Raw genomic sequence first — 25,124 nt, 5'->3', positions numbered from 1 at the left:
ATTAGTGTTATGAACAGTCTATGTACATAGCTCAAAGCTGATTAAATTACAGGGAGCTGAGACATATATAAAGTTGCTTACTGAAGACCCAAACATGTTCCAGCCCCAAACCAAAACAGACTTTTTTCCAAATTTGAGGGACTGATATGTCCACCAGACAGGATGTATAGCAGATATGTTTGTGTATTCTGAGAGAGGAGGTGGAGCTGTATTACTAAACCTGAGATATTGGAAGCTGAAAATAGAACAAAAATTAGGATGCACGAAAATCAACACCCCTTACTTAATTGTCCATATCTAAAAAAGTTTTCATCAGATCAAACTAAAAATGTACAGTTTGCCTATTGAATAATCACGGAACAATTGGTAAAAATCTCAGAACCTTTTTTAGACCAAACTACGTGAGCCATTTTTGAAATGACCCTACTGTCTTTGTTTCATTAACATGTTTTTGATAAATAGACTTATTTTCTATAAATAGAAAATAATTTGTCTGAAAATGAACCTGTGATCCATGCAGGTGGGGCCAAAGAAGCCGGTGTGCTGGTTCACGTGGGTCATCTTGGGGGTTTGGCCTGTGCTGGCACTTCTCGGAGTCCTGATCCAGTGGAAAGTCACCGCTGAAGGATTTTCTCACACTGAAGGTGACCACCGTCGGTCCAAAGTTTCCTCTGTCACAGTTTTTTCCATCAACACTAAAGCTGAAGCTGAATTCACAAAGCATGCAGACACAGCAGGTTACATAGAATAATACCTTAATTATGTAAAGCGCTTTGAGTGTCTATGATAAAGCGCTACATAAAATCCAATGCATTATTATTATTATTATTATTATTATAGACTTTGGTGTCACAAACAAGTTAACATTGGAATGTGATTTCAGCCATAAATAAGGAAACCAAAAGAATGGACTCAATGATGTTTAAACAAGCAGATTCAGGTACACAAAACCAACAATAGTAGCTCTGTTTGGGTAGCATTTACTGTATTAAAGCAACACAACACTGTTTATTATGGACGAGAAGACATTTTTACATTTACATTATTTTTTAAATATAATTATTGTTTTGGTGTTGGGGGGCCAGTGTTTGTTTTTATGTTACTTACCAAAAAGGGTGTAACGCTGTCATTGAAATAATGTCCCTTGAAAAGCTTCAAGATATTCATGAATTTATTAAATTATACACTTTTTGTTCCATGTCCTTGTCTTCTGCCAATATTAAAAAGCGTTTATAGGTAAGAATAAAATAAAACATTTAAAAAAGCCAGAATACATGTATTTGGCTAATCCAACCATGTGAATTATGGTCATTTCATTAAAAAAAAAGGAAAAGATTAAATGGATACAATAGTTGGCATTTATGAGTGAAATTAAGGACTGTATTTCCTGGACCATTATGTCAATACAAAAACAAAACATTTGTATTTTCCTGGAAACATTCTGATATGAATTATTAGATGTTATAAATTGCATAATCTGAAAGTTTTTTGAGTTTTTACGAGCATATATAAATGCCTGCACATCCCCAATACTTGTCAGCATATAAGTCCATTTAAAGATTTTAATGGTATTTTTGTTCACTTTAATTTTGTTGCTGTTAACCTACTACGCTAGCTGTTGGTAGAAACCATATTCCGCTTTTTCCTTCAGCCCCAATAGCGCAATCAGACATGAACAAACTATGGTGTGGTGTGTTATGGTGTAGACCAGGGGTCTGCAACCTTTACTCTTTAAGGAGCCATTTTGCCTAATCTCGACTGGATTAAAGTCCTTCCGTAGCCGAAAAAAAAACCTTCTCATGAAAACAATACAGCGTATAAAATTCTATACAATTAAAATAGTATTGAATAATTTTACGAGTTAATGGATTTGAAAAAAAATAACTTGAATTTGATAACACATTATCAACTCCAACTCATGCTAATTTCTTACAACATATCAAGCATGCATATTAAGTCGGTATGTTAGCAGTTAAATAAATCTTTCCCCACACAAATAAAGTCTGTATTTTTTCCCAGAATAGTCTTTTTTGTTATTTATTTTAGGTTAACCAATTGTTTCATCATCATTTTATTTGAAGTTAATGTCATTAATCACCAGTACCCTCTGGAGGAAATAATTCATTTTCTTATTTTTTTTAAATCGTCAGAGAGCCATTGCAAAAGAGTCAAAGAAGCACATGAGGCTCCAGAGCCGCAGGTTGCAGACCCCTGGTGTAGACACTTCATGCTAGTTACTAGGGGTGTTAAAAAAAATCGATTCGGTGATACATCGCGATATTACGTTGCGCGATTCTCGGATCAATTCAAAACACATTCATATCGATTATTTTTCATTTTTATTATTTATTTTTACCTTTATTTAACCAGGAAAGTATTTTCCACTGCAGGAGACACTGTAACTGCACAAAGAAGTGCGAGAGAGAAAGAAAGTACTCACTTTCTGCATTTATTTGTTGTTCTAGGCATATATCTCTGACTTAGTTAATTTAAAAGCCACAGGCAATGTTTTGAGTGTAAAATATGCCAATATAATATTTCATATATAATGTTCTCATGAAGGTGTACAAATTTACAGATTAGTTGTTTCTTAAGTCACATATTAAAAACAAAATCGTAATAATTGCCTTATACAGTACTTCAATATATTGTATCGTATCGTGACCTATGTCATATCGCCAGATGCCAGGCAATGCACACCCCTACTAGTTACTGTATTATTTTCAGAAATCTGTTAAACATTAAAACATTATGTTTTAACCAGGTTCTTACCTTCAAACCAAATAATTCCCATTTCAAAGTGATTCGCAATCTACATTTTCTGGCTAAATATAGCTAAAAATACCCTGAAAAATACAACAGAGTATCAATTTAATGTTAGCTGCCACTCGACTCAGATGTTTCATTCATTTTTATGATGTCAAACTTTCAGTGTGTTTTTATGTGAGGCTTTAGGTACAATTTAAACTACACACTCTCAGTTTTTTGCGGTTTTACAGTAAATGGTTTTTGTTGTGCTACAGCGATGTTACTGAAATCCCTGCTAAATGAGGCTCCAGCAGTAAAATATTGAGTGGTTGGCGAGCTGGACTTTTGGGGGAAGGGTTTGTCAGTCGTTCTAATGCTTGTTTGAGCTCATTAGTGAACAATGGCAGATTGGGAAAGGTTCATTAAAACTGTGAGGCAAAAGGTGAAGAGAAGTGCCTGAGGCAAAAAGTTACAGAGAGCTTTTGTGTGTGTGCGCGTGTGTGTGTGTGTGTCAGTGGAAAAAAAATTAAAAGCAAGCAGGATTTTTTTGATATTCTCCAAAGGGAATGAATCTAATTAAAGTCAAATGAAAGCCCATGAATCTGAGAAAACGTGCTGAAGTACATGATATACTTAATTACAGAAATATACGTAAATCTACATTTTGCTCATAGAGCTTTAGTCAGAATAGACATTTTGCATGAGACATTAATTCATGATAAAACTGCAGCTGTTTCAGTTTATTGTCAAGAGGTAGTGCACATGTTCACGGAAATTCAAATATTATGTTTAACGTGATATTAACGGGGGAAACAGCTATTTGCTCTGATGGAAACAACAAGCGCGTGGGCATGCACACATGGATGAACAATAAGTGCGGAAAAGATGTCTATATCACCACAAAATTGCAATAAATTGAAACATGCACAGCTGTCATTTGTTGGCACAAAAACGCACTAACATTTGATCTTTGTGTGGGTCGCACCCGCCCACACACACACACAGACACTTGCACACATATGCACACATACTACAGCACATATCTTAAAATAATTGGATTACACTGAAGGCTGCCATGACTTCCTGCCACAGGCTGAGGGCAAAGTGACTGATGTAGAAAAGCAGATCTGTGAAATCCTGCAGCCAAAGTAAAAAGTCAATGATTTTATATAAAGATATAAATATATATATATGCAGTAATATATTGGTGCTTCCTTTTTCCAAACACAGGACCGAGTAAATGCATAAACCAACGCTGATGAAAAGAACAAAGCAAATCAATATAGTATGTATGTTGAGATGCAGTCTTATATTGTGGCCTGGTCTTACTTCACAAAATGATTTATCCTGATTCACAAAGGTTTCTAATGACAAGAGTTTATTATTTCAAACAAACATGAAAGGATTGATTGGCCACAATTGTGGAGAAAATGCTTCTGTGAACGTATGATTACCATAAAAGGCAGATAGGGTTAAATGTCACTGTAGTTATGCAGTTATTTCTTGTCGCGTCACTTTGAAGACACAGAATTTAATTCAGAGAAGAGTTTTTTTTTTTTGTTGGTTTGTAACTGTGCGTCGACTAGAGAGTGGAAAAAATAACTTACAAATACTCACAATATAAAGCCCTGTCATAGACCAGTGGTTCTCAACCTTGGGGTTGAGAACCCATTTGGGGTCGCGAGACACTGGGACGGGGTCGCCAGAACAGTTTGAGCCAATATTTGCTTATTTTTACCTTTTGTTTTGGAACTACACCAAACTTGCCATATTTAAACCTGTTTTCATCATTTTTTTTTCATTCTTTTTCATAGAACAATGGACCATCATTTTGCCTCATTATTCCCCTTATAGATGGTCCTGTCTCCACATGACTGTTCTTCAATGTTCATGTCTGTGTTTAACCACCTTCAGGTACAGTGGGGGTCCCTGATCTCTGGCATAGAGATAAAGAGAATAGAACAACACTGTGTAGTTGTAGTTCAGGGGTTTCATGATTTTTGCTACATTGGAACATTTTCAAAAGGGTTCTCCACTGTTTTTACAAATGTGGCCTAAAATCTTTGAAATGTCCTTATTAGAAGATCTATGCCTAACAAAACGCATTATTTTGCATCACATCTGTGACTGTCGCCCCCTGTGGTCACAGATTTTTTTCGGCGCACGGTTTTTGTTTCTCAAATTTCGATAAACAAGAGGTTTACATCGACTTTTTTTCACTTCTACTGATTTTTAGAGGAACTCAAAGCAGCACAAGTTGTCATTTTGACTGAAAAAGCTGCTAAATGATCCTGAATGCTTCACCTCTTATAGAACTCAATGGGCTGAAAGGGGCGATTCCCGTCATCAATGACGTCATTTCAACATGGCGGCACACAGGCTCTCAAACGGTAAACTAGTCCCATTTTTAAGTTAATAAAACAAATATGGTGCATTTTGTTAGACATAGATCTTCTAGTAAGGACATTTCAAAGGTTTTAGGCCACATTTGTAAAAACAGTGGAGGATCCCTTTAATATTTTATTATTTACCATTTATTACCACACAAAAGTGCCAAAAATTGGTACCATTTCATCCCTATAGCGTCGACGCAGAAGCATGAACTATAGGCTTTAGAAGAGGATGCAGATCAGTGTGAAGGAGAGCAGTAAAAGGGAGCAGGTGTACTGGGGGAAGGGCCGGTTTAGGGTTGTAAACTGGGGCACACTGGTTAAGCAGGGCACCCAAGTAGAGCAGGGAGTAAAATCAGCTAAATAAAGAGCAAACAGACACTACATGATGGTCCCATTGGCCTTTTTTAATCAATACATTGACAGGATCCAGTATTTAATATAGAAAAAACCTCTGTGTGTGCGCGTGCGTGTGTGCGTGTGTGTGTGTGCGTGGTCAAAGGGGCCTGATGTGAGCTGAGCTGTGGAAGAAAATAAAGAGGGTGGGGGGGTGTGTATTATTAATCAGTTTCTCTAGCAGATGGTCCCTCATTGTCCAGCAGCACAAAGACTCAACAATGAACCTGATCTCCATCTCACCAGGCAACCCACACTTCCTGATAGCTCATATATTGATCATGAAACAGATACTGGGCCATAATCATGTGGGTAATAATTTGACGGTGAGACTAACATTTGTTCCCCTCTTATTGAGGGAGGATGTGAATATAACAGGAACACACTCACCCACTCACTATATGTGAGGAAGCTTAGCAAGAACACGCTGCAACGGACACCATTCCACCAGCAAAGAAGAAAGAAATCACTACGGCTTAATCTACTATTTCAAAACAATATATATATATTTTTTAAATACCACACTGTAAAAAAAAAAAAAAGATACCCCATATTTACTCAAAAACATTGAGGCAACAGATTGCACAGAATATTATTAATTAAATTCAACTACGTTAAAAGTTGAGTCAATATTACTCAAATTAGACCCTTAAGAATTACCCATTTAAAATGAGTAGATTTAAACCAAGCACAAACATAAATTAACTAGTTTGAAACAAAAATATTGAGTAAATATCAATAAGAGAACTGTCTAAATTAGTCAAATATACTGATGTAAATATTTAAATTAAATATACAAATTCTATCTAATTAAATAATACTAATCTTTAAATTCAGAACATTTTTATATTGTCCTTAATTAAATTAATTAATATGTAAATATCTTTTTTATAGGAATTACATGTTTGTGTTATAAATGTTTCTTAATATGCAATGACAATGCTTGACCAAAGTAACATATTTTGGCAGACTTTATTAAACAAAGCAGTCATTAACATACAGAAGACACTGACAAACCTTTTTTTTTTTTAATTGTGAAAACACAAATGTCTATTGCAACTTTAATTTCCAATCTAACAAAATGCTTTTCTCAAATAAGACTTACAGAAGGTATGTTGTTGTGGTCCTTTGAAAAACGAAAATTGTTTATTGTCCTGTGCACGTAACGCAAGATAAAATAATTAAATAAATATGTGGGAATATATCAACATATAAAAGTTGTTGTGATTATCAGTTCTTCACTAGTAAGTAAATACGATGTATTTTGTCAAATGTAGCTAATTATTGTCTCCTATTGTCAGAAATGTGATAAAATGGTTTCTACAGCATAAATTAATCCTGTTTCAATAAATTACAAGAAAATATGGTCCTTTATTAATCAATAGTACTGTTAGATTGTGGTGAATTTGTCAACACAAAAACCTGCTGCAGTGTGCTCCTGTACCCTTGTTTGGGAACCACTAGAATAGAGAAAATGAGCAAGAGAATGTCATTGATTTTTCTTTTTTTCCAAATATGATTAAAAAAATCCTCAAGCTTGTATTTCTGTGTTGAAAGAAACCCCATGAGTGACTTTGTATTCTTGCATAAACCAGCGATGTTTTGTTTGGTTTGTTGTTATACTCAGCTCCCCCTGCTTGACCATTCCATTGTTCCCAGTCCAGTCTTCTTTCCACACATCAACGCTAATCTCTTCTCTCCAGTGGTCCTGAGCCGACAGCAGCGCAGAGTCCAGCTCATGCGGATCCGGCAGAAGGAAGAGAGGCTGAAAAAAGAGAAGGAGAGCAAGAAGAAGAAGAAGCGACCGGCCCAGAAGCCCGGCCATAAGCAGAAGGCCTCCACCCACCACCTCCACCACCAGCAGTACCACCACCCTGCTGCCTCCCACCCTCACCACCAAACCCAGAGCTCCCAGCCACCCAAAGTCCCTCCTCCTCCTCCGGCTCAGACTGAACCCGGCTACCACCGCAAGGTCAACCCCAAGAAACGCTTTGATGGAGACGTGCTGTCACCGGTGAGAAACAAACGCTTCTTCTCAAACATTAAATATTTACCCTCCTATAAACTTTAACATTACACGACAGATTTATATGTTTCAATTTTCCCTTTAGAAATTCCTCAATTATGTTTTTTACCATGTACGCATCATTTTAGTGTTAATTTACCCTTTTGTCCATTTTTAATATCAGTAATTTCATATTAAGAAATATTTTCTCTTTTTGAGCGTGAACCCATTTTGATATCACAAATATCTACAATATAGTGTGTATATATATATATATATACTATAATATATATATATATATATATATATATATATATTATAGTTTTTTTTTTTTTTTCTTCGAGAATGAGTTTCTGATCCTGTTTGTTATACTGTGTTACAAACAGAGTAGCCAGGATTAGCTATTAAAAAAAAAAAAAATAAATATATATATATATATGTTATGTTCTTTACTATATTAATATTATTTATTTTTTACATTATTTTAGTCATTGTTTTATATTAAATATGTATATATTTATAATATATTTTACATTTATATTTGATAAAGTGGAAATATAGAGTACTGTTGTGTTTTCAATTTCAAAAGAATAGTTAAAAAAATAACAAACTTTTTTTTGTCTGGCAACCCCATTTAAATTCTAGACAATCCCACATGGGGTCACGACCCCAAGGTTGAATAACAATGCCCTAATAAGATGTCATTTACAGGTTGTCAAATTTCCTGAAATCGTGCCATACATGCTTAATACAGTTAAGTAAAATAACTGTTGTTATTCATTTCATATTTCTCTGATTTAGAAGTACACGGAATTCCCGCGCTGAAATCACTTGGGATTTTGTGCGATTCCTGATATTTGTCCATTTGCTTCACTTTACAAATTAAAATAGCGTCTAAATGCGTGACATTGTCCTAAAATCTGTCGGTGAGGGTTTATTCTCTGTTATAGAGCTTTTTCCTTTTCAGGATGGGAACTTCGTCATATTGAGTCACTTTACATCATATTTTGTTTGAAAAAATTACAAAAAGAAAAACAACAATATTTACGTTTCCATTTTAAGAAGTAAATTCAGTATTTTTTTTGTCCATTTTCCGTGACCATGAAAAATTGGAGGCTGTACAGCTGAACTCAGGGTTACATTTCCATACAAAGTCTTCAATTATTCAACAAAGAATCTCACTGATATCTTCGAGTCAGACCCAAATGATTATTTTTTTGCATAATTTTCTTACACAACAAATGCAGCTCCTACTGTTTGCTGCTCTGGTCCTCGTTACTGAAAGCTACTGCCCAGCATGTGTTAAATGTTACCTCGCTTCAGTACGTTGCACTCAAATGCTGAAGATTGTCTCATAATAAACTGTTAGTTTTTATGTGTGATTTGTGAACTGGGATGTACGGTCGGTTTCACTTATTTACGTGAACTTTTTTCACTCTCCATTTGTTTACAGAGCTACATTCGCAGCTTCAGAGACAGACAAACCGACAGACGAGCTTACTCCCACAGTCGAATGATGAGTCGCTCTCGAATGGCTGAGCTCGACTACGATTGCGGCTCCCAAGTGCCACTCACGGCTCCAGCTGGACCCCCGGTTCACATCTGAGGCAGGGAGCACAAAACCTCGCAATCACGGTTTACTTCAAACTTGAACGCTATAGGGATACGAAGCCAAACCTTTTCAGTGCCAACCTAATCAACTGCATATTTACTTCAACAGGAAGGAACGCTGTATGTCCCAAAGGTGGTGTGACACTGGTTTTCTATTCCTCGGGCTGTTAAAAGCTGTCATTTGTGATCTCTTCGGTCCTGTTTTGAATGTGAAGACGAGAACAGACATTTAGGAGCCAGAGATGCTTCATTCTGCTCCTCTGTTATATAACCTGTAACCTGTACCTTAGTGATATGACATCTAAAATGAGCTGTTTTGGTTCATGTGGTCACGCAACACTGATTTTAGTCCTTTTAAATGTGATTTTTATGAAGGAAACTGCGCTCGGAATTAGTTTCAGAGGGAATTTTCAATTGATTTTAGACAAAAGTGATCAACTCTTGAATTTGATGGAATAAAAATCCAGATATTAGCTCATTGCTACACAGCTGGGCTGATTTTTTTTTTTTAAATGAAACAAACCCACTCTCCTCTTACTTACAGCTAAACCCTGTCTGTAATGCTGTGCTTCTATTTGTCAATGTGTCTACGTGCTATGATGTCTCGTTGATGTTTGTATGCATTTGTTTTGTTTTTTTTAATCTTCCCAGACATTGTCGGTCAATTTCATACTGCATTTGGACATTAAACAAATGTGTGACATCGATTAAATGTTAAAAACTACATTTTTGACTGAATTAAAGGGGTAAAAGTGAAGGATTTGTATTTTATTTTTTAAAACGTGATTCTAATTATGTCTTTGTAAGTGTGCGCGCGTGCGTGGTGAGTGGGCATGTGCCCTCCAGTAAGTGTTGGGTCATACCAAATGTTGGTCAGGGAGGGGGGGGGGGGGGAGTCGTATTTGACTGGTGTTAAACATGCTGTATTTTTTGTGTCTGTCTCTCCTGTTACTGTAACATACGCTGGTCAAACTGGTGAAGAATGATACTCTTTGTAAAATAACTGGAGTGTTAGCTAAGGATGAATATGAAGGATTAAAGTAAATATCATCTCCTGTAAAAGATGATACAGTAAACAGCGCCCCCTCATGTTTACTTCCGGGTACGGAACACTGTGTTTTAAGTGTAAAATCTTTTGGTGTTTTCTTCTTTTTACAACGTTTATCCGAAACATGGCAAAACAGAAGATGTTTACAAAGGTAGTTTTTCTGTATTTAGATTTATTTCTTTATTTTGGGGTTTAAAAAATGTGTTTGAAATCCCTCCTTTAAAAGTTTTAAAGCTAAAAAAAAATGGCAACTTGGTGCTTGAATTCAACAGAATTTGTCCATGTTGAGGATGTTTCTGTTAATTTAATTCATATTTAGGTTTTGGGTATATGTTATTATTGTTATTATTATTTTCAATTATTCCCTATTGGTGAGTTTTTAATACCGGTCTTGAAAAAAAAATTAATGCATTTTTAAAACTGGCCATTTACTATTTCAAATTTTCACTTAGCTTATTTGTATTCCTACTTTGTTTGCCCTCTTTCTACGTAAATGTACTTTGAATTGTAGATACTGACTTGTACATAGTTCTAACTGTACAAATGATCAGCTCAGTTTTCCTGTTTGCACCACGAGCATTATTGTAAATGTTGCATCTGATTCTTTTCTAATGGACCAAACTTGTTATAATGTGATGCTACTGTATGTCCAGTTGGTTTAACTTTGCTGGATCCTGGATTGAATTTGCAGTATTTCTTGTCCTGGTGTTTTCAACATGCGATGTTGAAAACCATCAGATGAACTTGTCTAAGCTCGAGGGCTTAATTTTTCAGTTTTTCCCACCACCCAGTCGAAGTTTGTGCAAGTCACTTTATGATCATTACCATTGTTATGATCTTTGTTGTTAATATTAATTATTGAGCATGGATTTATATGGACCTAATGTATGATTAAAAAAATAGAAAAAAGTGTTCAACAGCCTAAATGTCTTGTTTTGTTTTGTCATATCAGTTTCAGAATGAGGAAAATAATAAACGAACACTTTGAGGTAGATTTTATAAACGCGCTGCTCGTGTAGTGTAATTTTGGGACGCTTTTTACTACCTTTAACTACTGATCAGACCAGAAAAATATTAACATTTTGATTCTGAAAAGTTGGTTTCAAAAATTAAAGTATATGGTGTTAAGTGGTTGTGTCATCTTCAAGACCAGAGGTTCTCACCTTGAGGGTCATGGGAATATTTTCAATCGGTCGTAATGTTTTTACTGTTTAATATTGCACTTTTTTCTTAAAAAAAAAAAAAAAAGACTAAGCTACACCAGTCTGAAAGTAGTTAAGTATGACAACGTTTTCCTTGATTTGAATTACAACCAGGCCTGGCCAATATATCACGATTCAAGATCTATCGTTTTCTATTTTGGCGATATAGAAAATTACAATATTGTCTATATTGATTTTTTATTTTTATAGCTTATTTTGTATTCAGATTCTCTGGTAAGACTTTATTGAGTTAATCATTTTGAGCTTTATATCGTATATTTAAAAAAAAAAAAAAAAAAAAAATCGAGACATGAATTTTGGTCCTTAACGCCCAGCTCTACTCACAATTTATTAAGCCAAACATGATATACAGTATAGTAGTCATACATTTTTTATAATTAGCAAATCCGGGATTTTTGGATACGAACAAATGGGAAACAGAATGAAACACTTTAATTCAGCCATTTACATCCATTTTGTTGTGGTTTGACCTTGATTAATAAATAGCAGCTTCTGCTCTTTTCTACTTCAACTGCAGATAACACCAGGTTATAAGAGCCATGGTACAGTATATACCATAGTAGCTATAGCCAGGGGTGGAGCAGCTATTTTAAAAGTAAAGGTGTATAGGGTAATCTTTGACTTAATTTATCTGAATTTACTAAAACCATGACGAAGCTGTTATTAAGTCAGTGACACTCAACATGTGTCTCTTTATGTCTTTGAATTACAACCAGGCCTGGCCTGGCCAGAGCAGGATTACTATTGCAACAACACATCATCAGTAGGGTAAAACTAACCTGTCTCACGATGGTCTAATCCCCCTTTTAAGGTTTTCCCCCAGAAAACCTTCAAAAGGGGAACTTTTTAACTCCTTTTTTACCTTTTACTTTTGGCCATTTTGCTACTTCCTTTGTCCCATTTTTGTCCCTTTTCCCATAAAATGTACTTTTAGGTTTTTTTTTCAAATTTTAGCATCTTTTTACCAATAGATGTCCCTTTTTCATAATTTCGGTAAATTTCTGCAACTTCTTTTTGACACTTTTTTCAAAATTTTCATCCAAATAAGCTCCCTTTTTCCCCAATAAATAGCACTTGTTTCCTTTTACCCTACATTTTGCCTATTTTCCTTCCACATACCATTTTTCACTATTGTTTGCCACAGTTTTCTCATTTAAGCTACATTTTGCCATTAAATGCCACCAATTTCCTCTTTTTTGTAATTTTTTTTACCAATATTGACTGCTTTTGGTACATTTAAGTCACTTTTCACTCTTTTCTTACCACGTTTCTGCCCTTTTTGAACCATTTTTTGCCACCTTTTACTCATTTTTTGTCACTTTACTTACACTTTACTCATCGCTGTTAACTCTTTGTTTACCTTTTCAGAATGGCGGCTTTTGTCAAATGGCTGGCCGTGCTTGGCTTGATCACCATTCAAATCAATCTAACTGGACCAATACGTTTTCAAAAATGAATCCCTCTGTAAAAAGTGATGGCGATTCCTTTTTGTTTTTTATGAAAGTGCGAGTGTCTCATCCCCTGCATCCTCCACAGGTGAGAGTGTCAAGTGAAAAAAACTCATTGGTAAATAGAATTTAACTGCATGCTTGTGATTGTGTGTATTTTCCCTGATAATATTAAACGGGTACATGCACCCGATCTCACCATGACCTGGAATGACTGACTTACCTTCAACATAAATGGTGAGAACAAAAGGTTTTGGTTAGTTTGGCTTCACTAAGTAGAAGAAAAGCAGCTGCTTTACTGTGTGGGTTTGAATAATTAATTCTCTGCCTATTTTTGGTCCTTTTGTGTGTCTCTTAACTCTTTTCTTCTTCTTTTACATTCCAATCTCATCTTTGTTCATCCTTCTCTCTTGCAGCTCATTTATCTCTTTTGTGGCTTTCCTTAAACCAACATGTTTTTTTCAGTCCAGTGACTTCAGACACAAATAACTGCATTTCTTGTTTTGTGAACCATTGCGTGTGCAGGGGAAAGCTCATTACCCAGCCAGAACTTCACGCCTATTCTTTCGATTTCAAAGTCCCACCACAGTGACATGTTGTGATAATGGATGTTTTTATTGGATATTTTTGTTTTTGTTGCAGAGAAGCAGCAGCAGACCAAAGACTCTCATTCACAGACATTTAAACACCCAGCATATGCCTTAAAGCTCAACAGCACTGAGGTCCTTTCTTTTGTAGATCTTTGCCCTTGTGCTATCATTCCAGTTCAAACCCAACACTCTTCTTTCAGTAAATCGGTTACACAAGTCGCACATTGTTACACAAATGTTAAACTATTAGCAACTCAATTTGTTAGTTTATCGTGACTTCTCAGATGTGCGTTCACCTCTTTAAACTTGAAGCTTTTCTCCTCCAGATTAAAACACAAATAGACCGGTCGACTTCCTGGAATGCCCTTCATTTAAAACCAGGCTAAAAGTACTTTCCCTCCCAACACGTTTATGCTCTCTTGCTTTAGTTACATTTTGTGTGGATGTACACGTGGGTTTAAAGCTGATTGAATGATCAGCATTCAGTGTTTACAGTAGGCTCAGCTTATTTATCGATTGTAAGAGTGGAGGTTGTAAAAATATGGTGGTGTTATGCTGTCTTTCTTGTTTACATGATGTCTTGCTGGTGCTGCGTGGACTCACTGACAACCTGAGGGAAAAAAAAGCACAAGATGGCAGAAATTAGTAAGAGTCTTTTTTTTTTGTTGTTGTTTTTTTAAGATAAATAAATCGTGAACCAAATGTGATATTGGTTTTAGAGTTTCAAGGTGATGTGAGATCATCGATCATCTTCTCCATCAGTGAACACACCGAAACACATGCTAGTGGATTTTACTTTCAGTGAAGGTATCATTGGTGTGATGTGCAGCGCTACCGCGAGCAGTACCGCTACCTGTTTATAAGGAAACGTGCAGGGTGGTTCAAATTGAACATGTGAGGGTAAAACATTAACAACATGTTGAGATCGACTACAGATAAAATTCTTCTTTTGTGGGACATTATTAATACAAAAGTTATAGATAATTAAGAAGTGTGTGAGAAACTCGAGCTGGTCACCAAAATTGCTTAATATAACTTTTAATGTGTGGCAACACGATTTCCTCATATTTTTTGTGCTTATGTTGAGCTACTTGGAGCAAATTGGCGGTTTTTACCTTAACCACAACCCATACCGTCACCCTAACCCTGAATAAAATGTTCTAATAAGTTGTAATTGCATGAACAAACTTCCAATCAAAATATTTGAATTTGAAAGTCGTGTCTGGCGCCACAAAAAAATATGGAATATCGTGTTGACGCGAAATTAGAAACATTAATTTTCCTGACAGTGTCACGTTTCCCCCTGAGATGGTGTTGCCTAGGTGATTGATTAAAGGTTGATAAAGTTCCAGGTTGATGGACTTACACTTTGGGCATTCTGGCTTAAGGAATACTTCATCTGTGTAAGAATGTGATAAATCAATGTGTTGGTAAAGAATAACACATTTACATCGTGTGAGTGTGCATGTGTGTGTCGTGTGTACGTGTGTGTAGGGTCAAACCTCTCCATCACGGGTCTCAATGGTCTTGATCAGAACAGTCTTCTTGGAGTGAACCTCTGAGGATCGCGGATGCTGGGACTCAGGACTGGTTTCTGTGGTAACAAACTGTCTTGTTGGTTTCCAACTTCTTTACAAATGCACATTCATCCTCTCTACTGTAATAATTCAGTCTTGACAACACTGGCATTTATTTAGGCGTGCTTGAAAGGTTAATCGGCTTTGAATGATTAAAGCAAGCACTCAGAATACGGCTTTGTTCTCATTTCATCGCTACATAGTAAAACACTGGGGTTCATTAGCCAGAATCAATGTCATGGTTGAAGAGGTGAACCAATATTGATTGGAATTGTTGGGTGAATTGATATATGACTTGGGTCAGGCTGAAGAGTCATTAAAGGAAGCAGAGTTGTCATATATCTCCACGTGGTGGACAGAAATGCTCACTGCAGGTGCTTCATATACCAGGGTTCCCACGGACCCATAAAATGTCTTAAAAGGCATTAAATTAATTCATTTAAAAACAAGTCCTTGATTGTCATTAAAATGTCTGAAATCAATGTTTCAAGTCTTACTTTTTAACACATAATAAGTAGGGTTTTATGATTGTAATTAGTCTCACATTTCAAATAAATTGTAATCCATAATTTTCCGTAACATCACACAATCATGACAGTGGAACCAACTACAAAACAGTGACATGGTTGCAGCGGGACTCTGTGCAGATGCGCGTCTTGCTTGTAGCAACTTTCAACAACACAGGGAAAATTAAATTCAACGAAAATTGCCTGTCCAACGAAGATTTTTCTTAATGGTTTTAATTTTTCGTATATTTGTAGTTTTAATATAGATTTCATCTTGTGTGTTTTTGGAGTGATTTTGATTATTTTAGTCTGTTTTGTTTTGTTTTTTTTGTGTGTATTTTACTGTCATTTTGTGTATTTTTGTGTGTTTACTTTGGGGGCTGCCAGTTGCACACCTGTGCTAGACACTGGAAAAATTTACCCTAACCCTATGTAATTGATGTGGCGTTTTTCCCCCCAAATGTGTTTACTGTGAAGTTGGTCTTAAATTTAATTTAAAATGGCAATAAAAAGTCTTGAATTTTATTTGGCTGAAGCTGTAGGAACCAAGTATACAAACAATATTATTCTTCCATTGTTACATATCCCCCATGTAAACACTTCCTTACCTCTGAATCCAATTGAAGAGTAGGCAGACTGCACAGGCGCGCCAGTGGTGATCCTGTAAATAAAGGAAACACACCAATGAATCCCCAACAAAGCGTTTTTAACATGATACTTCATGTCTGTGATTTTGTTGTCAAATCATGTGAACAATGTCCACTGACCTGCTCTCCTCTCCCTCCAGCAGCTTACGGTAGGTGGCAATTTCAATGTCAAGGGCCATCTTCACATTGAGTAGGTCCTGGTATTCCCTCAGATGACGAGCCATGTCATCCTTTGGACAAATGTTTGGGAAGAGAAAGCACAAACTCGAATTAAAGTTATCAATGATAACTAGATCATGTTATTTAATGGGTTTTTACAACTATTAAGGGCTCACCTTCATCTTAGCAATGTCCTCCTCCAATCGGCTAATGCTTTCCTGGTAACCAGAGGCCTCGCGGCCCATGCGGTCCTCCATGTCCCTCATTTGACGCAGCAGAGACTCGTTCTACAAACATTTAGAGATTATGATTGGAATTCCCAAAGAAGCATCTTGATGTTTTAAAAATGGAGGAAAAATGTGAAAACAGTGATAAATCAACTCACAGTGCCCTTGAGTGAGTCGATCTCACAGGTGTAGGACTGGATCTGGTGTCTGTATTCCATGCTCTCCTGCTTGGCTGAACGCAAAGCATCATTGTTCTTGTTCACAGCCTGGTTCAGGTCAGACACCTGAGGACAGAGGGAATAAGACTTGAGTCATCATATCTGTACGTGTTTATTGGTCACCTCCCACCCTACCTTAGACTTGTACCAGTCCTCAGCCTCTGCGATGTTCTTGGCAGCAATGCCTTCGTATTGCACGCGGATGTCCCTCAAAGCAGCGGTCAGGTCAGGCTTGGACATGTCCATCTGGATCTGCACCTGAGTGTCCTTCATCTGACTCTGAAGCTCACGGATCTCCTGAAAGGAAGCAGAATAAAATGTGTTCTATTGAGAATTGAAGAAGTGAAATGTCACCAGTTCCATTTTATCTTCCCAAAACTAAGAAGCTTTAACATCAGCTTTGGTTGCACTCAGCTGTCTAACTCAAAGATAAAAATAGCTTTGCATTTGTTCTCACACACACACACTCACATAGACACACTTTTTTTTCAGTCTTCCAACAGCTGTCACGCCCTTTTCAACCAATCGGCAGGGCTACATTTTTAATAGGTCAAAGTTAAGGCGAAGAAGACGAAATGTCAAGAATGACTTTGCCGTGGTTACGTGAGTCACTTTTATTTTTGTTGGCTTGTACTAAATAAGATTTGAATTTTCTTAAAAATCTGAGACGGCTTTAGGATGAAACTTTATCCTTTTTATATTACTTGTTACTTTCTTACCTTTTTTTAGTACATTACTACTAGTGTATTGTGTGACACACCAGTCGAGTTGGGATTATGGCACAACTGTGTGTCAAGGCTTTGCCTACAGCTGTTCAATGTCCCTAATGTGTGGCATATACTGTTACTCTATACACACAAACCGAGTAGCTCACATTCTGAATGCACAGAATGCACAGGCGGTATTACTGCAAGTGAAGGGGGCCCTAAAAACTCCATCAAATGACCAACCTCCTCGTGGATCTTCTTGAGGAAGACAATCTCTTCTTGAAGACTCTCAATACGTCTCTCCAGGTCCAGCCTGGCCAGAGTAGCATTGTCAACATCCTGGAAGCACAGCACGAAATTCAGAAAACATGTGCAAACAGTGGAACAAAGAGGAAGTTATGAACAGAGACAATACAAAGAGTGCTAATGTCAGAATAGGAATATTTATAGAGTCATTTCTTTAGTTTAAAATGTGAGATTTGCGTGTGAAAAGGTAAAAAAAAAAAGTCATTTGATTGGATGTGTGAACTTACCGCTCTGAAAGCAGACAGGTTGTTCTCAGCCTCTTCTTTCTGTTGAATTTCTTCTTGCAGTCTAGAAGTGTGGCGCCGACATACAGAGAGAGGAGAGAATAAAACAAAGAAAAACACTTGAGATAAGCCTAAATAGAGCTGATTACAAAACCCTAAGCATTGCTTTATCATCAGGGACCACTTAGCCTCACTCACTGTCTCCCAACATGGAAACTTATATGAATGAAGTGAGCCGTTCTAAGTAAAGAGATTTAGATTTTTCTTTTCCTGAATTTGCACCCATGAACAAATGTTTGTTTGCAGCTGACAATTTGAAGAAAGTGTTGTTTGGGAGAAGCTGACACCATAATTATAAATTAAACTGCTGGATTTTTTTTAATTATCTTCCGCAGAAGCTTGAGACACTGAAGATGTTTCAGTCATGATTGAGTAGTTGAGGAAATTGATAAATTAGCGTGTGTGTGTGTGTGTGTGTGTGTGCTTTGTGACGGTGATTGTGAATCTATTCTCATCCAAGTTGAAGCAGCAGGTGCATTGGCAAGGTTCACACAGAGCCTGGGGATACAGTTCAGTTGAAAAGACTGACGAACACGTGGTGAAGAGTGAGTTTGTGCGTGAGCGTTGGAAGTTGTGACTCTTGGGGTTTAAAGCCCATATTATGTAGCCGCAAATAGATATACTCGCCCATTGAGGTTTCATGTATGTCAAGCCACTTGATCACTATTTTTGAGCAACTAGATCAGAATCAGGTCCTTTTTAAGTTCCTTTATGGGGGGAAGGCTTTAGTGAACATGCTGATCAGTTTGTTGGCGTTCTAAGGACTAAATGCACACAATGGCCCTGTCCTTTCTGTCCAATCTTACCTGAGCTTCAGTTTGTTCAGATCATCAGCCAGGTTGTCCCTCTCTATCTCCACTCTGGCACGCTGGTTGGTGTTCCCTTCGATCTGCTTCCTCAGCTCTCTCATTTCCTCTTCATACATCTCAGCCACACGGCCGGGTCCCTCGCGGCCTCTGAGGGTCTCGATCTCCACCGTCAAGGCGGCATTCTGCTGCTCCAGGAAGCGTACCTTCTCGATGTAGCTGGCGAAGCGATCATTCAGGTGCTGAAGCTCGGCTTTCTCGTTGGTCCTTGTGTTCAGGAAGTCTTGGTTCATGGCATCTGCTAAGTTAAAGTCAAGTTTTTCACCGGAATAGGTGCGTACGGCCGAGGAAGAGCCGAACCCAGCCCCTCCAGCTCCAGAGGACACCCTGTAGCCGGAATAGGAGGGATGGCCGGAGCTTTTCACCTCATAGATTCTGGTGGCTGAATGACTGGAAGCGGAGCTACGACCTCCTCCCATTGAGGAGAACATGGAGGACATAGGGGTTGAGCCCACACCAGAACCAAAGGTGCGGCGATAAGAGGAGGCAGACTGGGCCGAAGTAGAGTAGGATTTGCTCATGGCTGCTGGAGTTGGTTGGTTGCTTGGTTGGTTGGTTTTGTGGAGTTGATGGAGCTGCTGAGACCCAACTGTCCCACTTGACAACTGGGAGGAGATCTGAGTGAAGAAATGCCAGAGCCAGAGCACAACTATTTGTAGAGTCACCACACCCACTCTGGCCCCCAAGCCCTCCCTGCTGTCCTCTCATCACAGGTCACCTCATCTCTTCTCCCCCACACCTCCCCTTCACTCCAGTTTTTTCAGTCAGATTCTTTTCATTTCATACAAGCAAATTTCCGCTGTTTGTTTGTCCTTATTTGAACCTTTTTTTATTCATATTTTGTTTTTAATTTATTTAGAGGGTATCCCTATGCTACTCTTCTGATACATTTGTTCTCATTGGGCATAGACCAAAGCAATGGCCTTTCCAACACATCCCCTCACCCCATTCAGTCACTCATCTTTTCTTGAACCCTTTGATTCTCTTTCTACCACACCGGCACGTCACGCCTGTTGCCACTGCTCGGCTCAGCCTCAGCTGCTGGGGTTTCTGGTTTCAGCTGCCGGAAAACGGCCTCAAGTGTCTTTCATACTTTGAATTAGAAAGTGAGTCATTTTGTGCATTTGTGTGCATGACCTGTGATCTAGGAAACTGATGTTGAAAACATAAATGTCTTTTATATTACTTGATGTACCAAGTTGGTAATAACTGCTTGATTTAGTGTCTTTTTTAATTTTTTTTAGCTCAATTTCAATAAATATTTTTAAATGGAATCTATCTAATTGAGATTAATATGATATTGTATCAGTTTTGTAAAAGTATTCACCTTAATTGAGATGTAAAACAAGCTCATAAATCTTTGCTATATCGATAAAGATATTTGAGGAATTGGAATTTTTAAACACTATACATACTGTCCTACTGCACTGGTGCCAAATAAGTAAGAGTGGAGTTATGCTTTTATCCTCGGTTATATAAAACTGCAGGGGTTTGACTGATAGCGCCATTGAAAGGAAGGTCACACACTCCATTTTGTCATCCGATATCCCCATTGGACACACACACACACACACACATACACACACACACACACACACATACACAGTGGAGGGCTGTAAAAATGCATTATGGGAATATTGAATGCCAATGCAGTTTGTGAGATATTTGCTGTTTTGGTGGAATTTACTGCAACGTGATTTATGGCATATACAGTACTTCCTTAAGAATAAATCAGCTTGTGTAGCTGTTCAGTGTAAGTTTCTAATATGATTCTGTGTTTATATGCAGTTACACAGTGAAAGAATGTAGAGCTCTGTTTGGTCGTTAACATGTGTTGTTAGAAATAAGAGAAAGTAAATTGTTGTTGGCTAATAGAGGTGCGCGGTGACAGAAGGACCTGGAATCACTGTATGATTGAGGAGTTTACATGTTCTTAATGTAGTGCACATATGTTTATACAAGCGTTCTTGTTTTGTCCTACGTTGGTCATTGTCTGCTTTAACGTCACTATTTTGAGGTGTTTTGTTTCTTAGCAATGACACTAGTTTGTCTTAGTGATGATTAAACTTTGTTACAACTTAGGTTCGTGCTAAATTAGGATAATCATGTTTATACATTATTGTTTTATTAGGTATTAAGTAGTAAAAATGATGCATGTGTATGTATAATAGTTATAGGTGGTCACTGTGTGTGGTCATACACATATTTCTGTGTGTGTGTGTGTGTTTGTATCCGTTTGTGTGTAGAGGGTCAGCTGCTACTGCTGTCAGCCCTATTAATAGATTTTCAGTTTCTTAGTTTATAGCCACTCTCCCAAAGAGTCAGTGGACAGAGGAAGGAGGTCCTCACTTTCAGTACATGAAAAACGAACTTGGCAATTGCGGTGAATATTGCTGTTCGGCCGCAGCCAAAATATAAAACGAGATCAGTGTGATGCTGATTCTGAGCACGAGTCTTTACAGACAGATCCTGGATTGTCTGCTGTCATTGATGTTTTACTGAGAGAAACTCCTTGGAAATCCTTATTAGGGTGCTTATGTCACAGTTTTAAGCCATACATTTTTACATTTTAGTTTCATCTCAATAATATGAAATATTTTTTATAGTCTACTATAATAAAAAAACAAGCTTAGTTCTTGTTTCTTCTTACTTCACCCACCTCTGTCTCAACTTGTGGAGTTACTGATGATGCTTGGGAGCAGGGAAGTGAAGATGTCACACAGAGAAGAAATAGAATATCTAAAGTGACTATATTTAACATATGATAAGATGAGATTGCTTTTTTCAAAGTGACAAAAAAATGGACAATATTGTTAGATATTTCTTGAAATTTTGTATAAGCCTGATGGCTTCTTGACTTCTCCTGACACATTTTTGTATATTTATCTATTTCAATTTCATGTAAACTAAACTATTAAACTAAACTGTGCATGAAAAAGAAAAGAAGGAAAAAAATATATTTGTTTTTCATTTTTATTTGAGTATTTATTTGTTCATTTTTACCATTGATAATTTATTTGATTGTGTGATTATTTAAGAAATAGCTGTATTCAGTGTTAGTACTGTTGGCACAAACAGTCGGGCCTGCCGCCTGAGTATTTTAGAAATTGTGATGTGTTTAAGATTTTAATATACAGTTATTTATTTATTTTTTTAATTAATGAATAGTTGTATGAGCAAAAAAAAAATTAAAATGTTTAATTCTGCATAACCATCTATAGTTGTTTGTCCAGTGCTGGTTATTGTTGCTAAAACAAGATGAATTCTTGGGATTTACCCTCCAACTGCACTCATGCATCAGGAATAAAGCCGGGGCTTTCTCCACACATAGCATGGTGTAAAACAATCCCATGTGTGCACGATGCGACTTGTGTTAGCTACTGAAATGACAGGCTGATGATGATTCGGGTGTTTTCCAGTCTGAGGCCACATCACCGGCACACGGGGGCACAGACTGAGCCATACCGACATGTTGCCTAACAACCACAGACTCAACAGACTCTGACCCACAGCCTAGAAAAGACCCACTCAAATTAGCACCCCGATCCCAGGACGGATGGGGAGTTAGTTATCACACACACACACACATGTGTGCACTAAGTCTCAGAATATCATCAGGACATAGCCCTGTAACCGCGCTCAGCCAAGTCATGATTTTATTTTTGGTGACGGGAATGGAATCTACTGTAATTGATCTCATTTCCGTAATGTTGTATATATGTAGTTAATGTTGTTGTCTTTCTAATCATGTGAAGAACTTCGAGTTGTAAAATGTGCTCGACAAATAAATCTGCCTTGTTTTGCCTTAAAGATGTGGATTATCTAAAATAGACTCAACGAAATCTGATAAGGGTAACTGACACCAGGTGTTCATAATAGATTTATGGATTCTTGTGAATCATACATTAGGTTACTTGGAAAAACATCTGATCGAATCCCGTTTTTAAAAGACAGTGTCTATGTGTACGGTTGACGTACCGACAACCCCAGGTGCTATTGGTAAGTTTACCGAAGTACATGTACGTAGCGTCATAGGGTTAGGGTTAGGATAAGGTTTAAGTTTAGGGTTAGGTTTAGGGTTCGGTTCAGGGTTAGGTTTAGGTTATGACCCAATGTCGCAACAATTTTTAGGGTTAGGGTAAGGTTTAGTCTTAGTCATGCAACCTAAACTGGCCAATGAGGGGCGCTGCGTACTGATAGAATGTCGGTATATTGATACGGCAACCGTATGGCGAGCAACTGCCTTTTTAAAAGTAATCGTACACTGTATTTACGTACTACGGAAGTGGATTAGGGCCAATTTTGATGAAGAAAGTAATTTTGGGCAAAGAATAAAATCGAAATGTCGAGATTAAAGCAGAAACTTCGGGAATGAAGTTGAAATATAATGTCGAGATTAAAGTCCAGATTTTGAAAATGAACTCAAAATACAATATTGTGATAAAAGTCAAAGGTTTGCTAATGAAGTCAAATCTATGGAAGCTGACGAGGGCTAATTCACCATATGACAACAAACAGCCGACCGTGGCCCTCTACAAAATGCTGTGTATCAATGAATGTGTTAAACTATACTTCAAAGCTGGCTTTATTAATAAAGTGATTCTTTCTTTTTTAGCTCATGAACACACCGTTATAATCTTTTTAAGGACTTTGAAGAGATATTACCAAAAACGTAGTCTGTTCAGAAGGAAATACATGTCAAGTTTGGAAGAGGTGGATCATTCAGTCCCGTCTGTGGCTATTGAACAGATTAGGGCCAATTTTAATGGAGACTGTTGTTGTATATCAGGGGTGTCAAACTCATTTAAAGTTCAGGGGCCAAATATGCAGCAGTTTATCTTAAGTGGACCACAGATTTTAGGCAAGGAAATGAGTGGTTTGATCTTCCAGGATTAAATAAATGATAAAATATGTAAGGCACCGATAATATCAAATCAATAATTGGCAAATATCAGTCCCTGAAGGATCTTCACTTTCAATTTATTTTTGATTTTGTGGCTAATTTTTATGTAATTTGGGGAGATTTTGTGAAATAATAATAATAATACCAATAATAATTGCAGGACTTTGGAAGAATTGAGAGTTTATTGTAACTAATGAGAGCTCTGCTAATATTGCAGACTTTCTTTGAATTTGTGTATTATTTTGGAGATATCTACAATTGGATTATTTGGTAATTTACACAATGTGATTCAGGGTTTTTCAGGCTTTTTTGCTTTCTGCTGCGGGCAGAAATGGAAGCTCTAAAGGGCCGGATTTGGCCCACGGGCGTTGAGTTTGACACATGTGCATATATGGTGAAATGGCCCTCGTCTGCTTCTGTAGATTTGACTTAGGAAACCTTCGACTTTTATCACAATATTGTATTTTGCGTTTATTCTCAAAATTTCGACTTTCAACTTGTCTTTTCTTTTTGACTTTAACCTTGACATTAAATTTCAACTTCAATTTCAATATTTTGACTTTATTCTCGACATTTTGACTTCATTCTTCATTTTTATTCTCAAAATATTTTATAATCCTCCCCCGTAACTGACCATGGCCTTATTTCAACATTATACCATCAATCTGGGATTGCATGAGGGGACAGAATCCACTCTGAAGGTTTCAATCCACTCAATCACAGACAACACTTGTCAAGTCCAGGTGATCTAAGGCCAAACTTTGTTCAATGCAGTTAATGTTGAGCACATTTTTCCATTTAAATGTGATTTTAATGTCACTTACAGAATGCCCAATTGGGAGGTGGGCTCAGCTGGTTTCATCATTCAAAAATAGAGAATGCATGTTGCTAGGTGACCAACCAAACATGCGATAAACACATGCCAACAAGAGGAGCTAAAGTGCAAGACTAGCAACAGGAGGAAGAGGAGGAGGAGGAGGAAGGGATAGGACAAAAGCAAAAGGACAGCAGTGAGTCAGCTCTATGTGTGCGTGTTCAAATCGTTTTAATCACATGCAACCACAATCTTAATAGACTAGTTTTCAATGAGACATGTTCCAAATTTAATTTTAGGTCTGGGTCTATCTGTAGAAGATATGATAGGCTATCAAAAGCCGGCAGCAGCACAATGTGCCTGGAATAGAGCAGCAGAGGACCTAATATTAGTGTACCAGTATAAAGTCATACTGCTATATATCTCACTCTGTATTTTCCTGATTTCTTTC

The 25,124-nt window shown here is 37.2% G+C and overlaps 2 protein-coding genes across 2 annotated transcripts in view; one reads left to right on the top strand and one right to left on the bottom strand.

Annotated features, from left to right (window-relative positions):
• tmem198aa (transmembrane protein 198aa) overlaps nucleotides 1-11,084 on the top strand; it is a 38,952-nt gene extending 27,868 nt beyond the window's left edge. Inside the window, exons 5-7 of the mRNA XM_028435276.1 lie at nucleotides 521-644; nucleotides 7,238-7,548; nucleotides 8,993-11,084. Coding sequence (XP_028291077.1) covers nucleotides 521-644; nucleotides 7,238-7,548; nucleotides 8,993-9,145 — 588 coding nt within the window. The 3' untranslated portion in view covers nucleotides 9,146-11,084. The remainder of the gene's footprint in view (nucleotides 1-520; nucleotides 645-7,237; nucleotides 7,549-8,992) is intronic.
• A 2,379-nt stretch (nucleotides 11,085-13,463) lies between these two features.
• Nucleotides 13,464-19,600, bottom strand: LOC114454880 (desmin-like). The gene is made up of 10 exons (XM_028435732.1): nucleotides 18,897-19,600; nucleotides 18,034-18,094; nucleotides 17,744-17,839; nucleotides 16,929-17,090; nucleotides 16,734-16,859; nucleotides 16,525-16,635; nucleotides 16,310-16,419; nucleotides 16,151-16,203; nucleotides 14,962-15,053; nucleotides 13,464-14,069 (listed from the first exon to the last, which is right to left on the bottom strand). Exons 1-10 carry the CDS (start codon nucleotides 19,475-19,477, stop codon nucleotides 14,028-14,030), a joined length of 1,434 nt encoding a protein of 477 aa, XP_028291533.1. The 5' UTR covers nucleotides 19,478-19,600; the 3' UTR covers nucleotides 13,464-14,027.
• Between the last annotated feature and the right edge of the window lie 5,524 nt (nucleotides 19,601-25,124).

Source organism: Gouania willdenowi, chromosome 21 (genome assembly GCF_900634775.1).
Source record: "Gouania willdenowi chromosome 21, fGouWil2.1, whole genome shotgun sequence".
In the NCBI taxonomy this organism is placed as follows: domain Eukaryota; kingdom Metazoa; phylum Chordata; class Actinopteri; order Blenniiformes; family Gobiesocidae; genus Gouania; species Gouania willdenowi.
Note: the sequence above shows the minus strand (reverse complement) of the source record. Positions and strands in the feature narration are given on the sequence as shown.

Excerpts from the sequence above, each read along its gene's own strand:
- LOC114454880 (XM_028435732.1), bottom strand. The coding sequence starts at position 19,477 with ATGAGCAAATCCTACTCTACTTCGGCCCAGTCTGCCTCCTCTTATCGC. Across the intron at positions 18,095-18,896 it reads CTGAACAAACTGAAGCTCAG|ACTGCAAGAAGAAATTCAAC; the intron begins GTAAGATTGGAC and ends CCACACTTCTAG. Across the intron at positions 16,204-16,309 it reads CTGGAGGGAGAGGAGAGCAG|GATCACCACTGGCGCGCCTG; the intron begins GTCAGTGGACAT and ends CTTTATTTACAG.